Source organism: Phaethon lepturus, unplaced genomic scaffold (assembly GCF_000687285.1).
Source record: "Phaethon lepturus isolate BGI_N335 unplaced genomic scaffold, ASM68728v1 scaffold3985, whole genome shotgun sequence".
Classification (NCBI taxonomy): domain Eukaryota; kingdom Metazoa; phylum Chordata; class Aves; order Phaethontiformes; family Phaethontidae; genus Phaethon; species Phaethon lepturus.
Genome location: NW_010541042.1, coordinates 115,326 through 120,261, shown reverse-complemented (window position 1 = coordinate 120,261; position 4,936 = coordinate 115,326). Strand labels below are relative to the sequence as shown.

At 35.9% G+C, this 4,936-nt stretch overlaps 1 protein-coding gene across 1 annotated transcript in view; it reads left to right on the top strand.

Moving 5' to 3' along the window:
* Positions 1-1,160: 1,160 nt before the first annotated feature.
* Positions 1,161-4,936, top strand: part of FRY (furry homolog (Drosophila)) — a gene marked incomplete at its 3' end in the record, with an annotated part of 116,936 nt that continues 113,160 nt past the window's right edge. The window contains exon 1 of the mRNA XM_010287599.1: positions 1,161-1,175. Within this exon, the coding sequence (XP_010285901.1) occupies positions 1,161-1,175 (15 nt within the window). The remainder of the gene's footprint in view (positions 1,176-4,936) is intronic.

Sequence of the window (4,936 nt, the reverse complement as noted above, 5' to 3'; positions counted from 1 at the left end):
GCAAATTAGGTACCAATTAACAAAATTTTATCTTCTTACATTGGACGTTTTTAAGTAAGAATCAGTCAGTCTACTAAGAGAGGTCTATGATGGAACGAGGGTATCAACATTAAGTGTCCACACTTCATTTCTAGATGCAATTTTGAAATTTCTCAAACTTACAGGTTGTAAAATTCACCTCTTTTTCTGTACACTGGAGTACTGGAGTAATTAAAATAATGGAAAACCAAGGGAAAGTATTGTGATACTAGCCCGCTGTCGTGGTTTAGCAAGTTTAATACAATTTACTGAAAAAACAACTCCATCCCAGATGAAAACAGGATAGCCACCTTAGAACTTGCATGTGTTCAGACAGAGGATTTTGATGTGTTCACTAAGTAACAATTTTTAAAAGGCATTCCTATTAACACAAAACTCTGAAAATAAACAGCCAATAGTTCCAGTTTTTGGAAGTGGTCCACTGGTAGCCATCAGCTTATTTGGGCTTAAAATGCCATAGTAAAAGGAATTTTTTTACTTCTTACCTACAATAAAACACCTTACTTCACGGAAAAACATTAGAGAAGATACAAATGCTGAGAGCATTATGGGGGTTTTCTGCAGTTACTGCTATATCTGTAACAGTACTTAACCTTTGTTTAAAGTTTGTGACCGTTTATTATCAACACCGAGTTAAGAGCATGTCTGGGAATTTTTTTACTGATCAGGTAAGAATGTCAGAGTTCTTGAGTTGTTTGCTCAAGGTAGGTGAAGGAAAGAAAACTTTCATATTTGTTTTTTTGTGATTTTTTTTTCCTTAAATTCCTTATTATTTTGGGAAAGTTGCAGTGCTGATTTTTACACTGTGCATCATGAAAAGCAATCTCTATTTCAGTGCATTTACTCCTCTCTTGAGGCTGCTTGGGATTTACTCCACTTCTGTGTAGCATTAGTTCTGAAAATCAATTCGCTATTCCTTTGGCTTGTTTGGCCATTTTTTCTGATACAACAGTTACCTCAGGTTAAACATTCTCATGACAAAAATTTCTGAGTGTCTGCATTTTAATTTTGTCGGTAGACAGCATAGGTAAAAGATGCCTTTTACAGAGAATGTGATAATCAGACAAAAATTAGCCTGATGTGATGACATAAGCTATCACTGAGTCAGGACAGAACATGACATGGATGCCAAAGAGGTAAGAGTCAGAGCCAGTGAGTGAAAACCTGTATTTGAAGCTGAACTGATGTTTTCTTACACAGCAGCACAGCAGTACTGGGCACATCCTTTTCCACATGAACGAAACGGAAGAACTGTTACAAATAAAAGAGCAATTGCATAAAGAAAGAATAGATCTGAGTAATACTGAGCCTGTCTTCTAAACATGCACCTTTCATTATTTTTATGCAATAACTGTAATGACAAGTAGGGTTTTGCCCTTAGTTTGCTAAAATAAAAATTTATGGCAGATGTAGAATATTTTTACATATATTTCATAGCCACTTGAAATATGCTGATTTTCTCCATATGAAATACCGTGTACAATTAGCATTGCTTTTTCATTTAATTTTCAAAAGTTACATGATGTTCATCAGAGTTTTCTTTAACATTTTTGGAGTCTATAATTTTGTGTTATGCAGAGCTTTGGTGTTTTCTTGAAGCTATATTATCATATCTTTTTTGTTATGTTTGCCTTTAGATTTTTCTTTTGGTGTATGCTTAGAATTTCAAAGGTTAATAAAGGAAATCCCCTTTTCTGTTTATTTTACTATCTGTGTACCATGGTCACTGACACAGTCTGTTAAAAGAGGTATCTAGCAGCTAATTGATGCTGAGCAGATCAACAAGAGAAATCAAAGATTCTGTTGTCATCCACTGAACTGCCAATTTATATTTTTATACATGAGGACCTGCTGACTTGCAAAGAATGGTTGTGAAAACAGGACACTAATTGCCTGTTTCATAGAAGATCCAAGTGGGAGACATTTGGGAGACTATCAGAGTGAACAGATTGTGCTTTTGAGTCAAAAAGCTTGGTTCTTTTAATTGCTTAAGTATTAATTAACCAGGCTTCCTGGGGTGGTGACAGGAATTCCCAAATAGTAAAAAGGTAAATAAGATGAAAATTATTTCCCAAGAAGTTGAGAACTATATTCAGTACAACAGCTTTTTTATGGGACCATAGACTGTTCTCTCTATTTTTGAGAGGGCAAAACAGAAGTAAATATATGCAAGTTCAGCTGCATGAACCTGCTTAGTGCAGGATCAGCATAGATCCGTTCTGGGAGGGAGGAGGCAGGAGCACACAACCAAAATGGAGGCAGGGGCCAGACAGACAGACTGTCCCTTTCAGAGGCAACTGGCTGCTAGGTCAGTTGCATCTGAAGGGTAGGTGCTCCTCAGTGGAAGTTTCCTTGAAAAAGTTTTCCTTGAAGTTTCGCATGGCCAGTCTTCAGAAGCAAATTGGCATCGTGGCATTTTCTTCTAGACGATACAGATAAGGCTTTACAGAGCACCTGACCACAAGATTGACAGCGATACATTTTCTGATCTTTGTACAGAATAACCAATGGCAAAATTAAAAATTTAGCTTGTTTGATCCAGCTAGTTTTGGAGCAGACCTTTTCTCACAAAACACCACATTCCTTTCCTGCTTTTTGCTGAAAAGAATATAATAGAAAGATGTTCAATTTCTTTTGGGGCTTACGTGATGATTCATTGTAAGCAGGAAAAAATTACGCTTAGGGGTTTTTTGGTTCTTAAGATCATGCTCACATGCATTTTAGATCTATTTTAGCTCTAGTAGTAGAACGTGATCAATGTCTACTCCATTTTACATGAAAAGGTCCATTCTTCTGCTGTTTCATTTTGGTAATTCTTCCATGCCAGCAGACTAGTCGGTAGCATTATGCGTGGTTGCTTTTTAGCGTGCAGTGCAAAACTTACATTTTGTATCAAAATACCCTTGCGTCCTCCATGCTCTTATAAAAAGAGGAGTTTTATCTTAGTCATTAATACAGTATCCAGCCATAGTTCAGTAGGAAACGTGCCTACTGGTTGCTGAGGTTAGAAATAATTTTAAGGGGCATTATATATCGTTATAGCATGGTGACATAGTGAAGCTTAATAGGCACTAGAATGTCCTTTTATTTTCATGTTTCCCTGAACACTCAGTTCTGTGGCAGGTGGTCGAGAAAAGCTATTTCTGTGTTAATTAATTTACCCAATTATATTTGTGTAGCAGCCCTGAAAAAGCATTAAAATATTAACCATTAAAAGAAGTTGACAGTCTTTGGAGAAATGCTTCAGTGTGCCTATGTGAAGAGAGGGTTTGACTGATATGTTATTTTTTAGATAAATTATAGATATTATATTCAGTTGATGCATGCAAATGTGGTAACATACACATTTACCATTGCATATTCAACATATTCTATTTTATTATATTCTATTAATGTTTTCATAACAGCAATGAGGCAGAGGAAGGAAACTAATTTTAGGTGAGCATTTTGTTTTATAAGCAGTGACAATGCAATATGTTTAGATAGTTTTATTGAAAAACACTATTTTCAAATACTGAATGCAAAATTGTCTTTGCTGATCTTTACTGATTATCTCTAACATGTATTCATATCATGGGAGTTTCCACCATAAACAAATACAGAGTATACAATTGAAGGCAGCGCTTCAAACAAGAAGTAAGGATGTTTAATTTAGTGATTAAAAATGTAAATGTTATTATTGAGAGTCCATTCTTTTTTTCTGATGTTTTTTTCTGGTGGTTTTTTATAGCCCAGAAAGCTATAGGCTCTTTCAGATTAATCAAAAGTTTCTTTATTCATATTTTGTGGTTGTAGGCTTTGGCTCCAAATTCAGCCTACCTATTCATCCAAAACTTGGAAGACATTTCTGTAGAATGTATTAGAGCTACAGAGACTCGAACAGAGTCAGCTCATAATATAAAAGAGTCTCTTTACCATTTCTGAATTGGGTGGGCAAGAAAATAAATAAAAATAAAATAGTGCCTTGAGGCTGGAAAACATTTTAAAGATTTTTTAAAACTTTTAAATAAGTGTACCGCCAGGGTAAATAGACTGCTCTGGAATCTATTACTCAGAGGCAATTTCACATTATTATACTTTTTAACCTTGTCTTTGCCAGTCCTGAACATTTGGTATATAATGAAAATGTCTAACATTGAGTATACATGTATTTTATATAGTATCTGCCATAGCAGTGATGTTGAAAATACTGCATAAAATGAAATGGTAAGGTTTGTAAGGATATTAGAACTAAGTGGTATAGAATAGGCAAGTTGTTTACAGTAGATGAGAAGAAACGATCTATTGCATAAAGAAAAAATGCTGTTTTTAAAGGACATCTGAAGCACCTGCATGTAGCTGAGCTGTCTTTGAATTTACTCAGAAGTGTCTTCCTGACATGGTCACTTGTTACACTCTGAATCCTTTTATATTTTAGGAGCACTTAGATGCCAAAAAACATATTTGTATCTGGCCCTTCATATTTATTCTGTTCATTATCTATTCAGTACTCACCATTAGTAATAAAGTAAATAGTAGTAACTTCTACTTTGAGTTTTCTCACATCTCCAAGCCCCAAGTATAATTTTCCATGGTTATTGCCATTCACTGCAGGAGTACAATGAGTTGCTCTGACATGGGTATGTGCAGAGACACTGGCCTTCACGGGGGTCACCTTGGGTCCAGCCAGGCTGAGCTGTCACTGCAGTGATCACCATTAGTAATAAAGTAAATAGTAGTAACTTCTACTTTGAGTTTTCTCACATCTCCAAGCCCCAAGTATAATTTTCCATGGTTATTGCCATTCACTGCAGGAGTACAATGAGTTGCTCTGACATGGGTATGTGCAGAGACACTGGCCTTCACGGGGGTCACCTTGGGTCCAGCCAGGCTGAGCTGTCACTGCAGTGACTGCAGT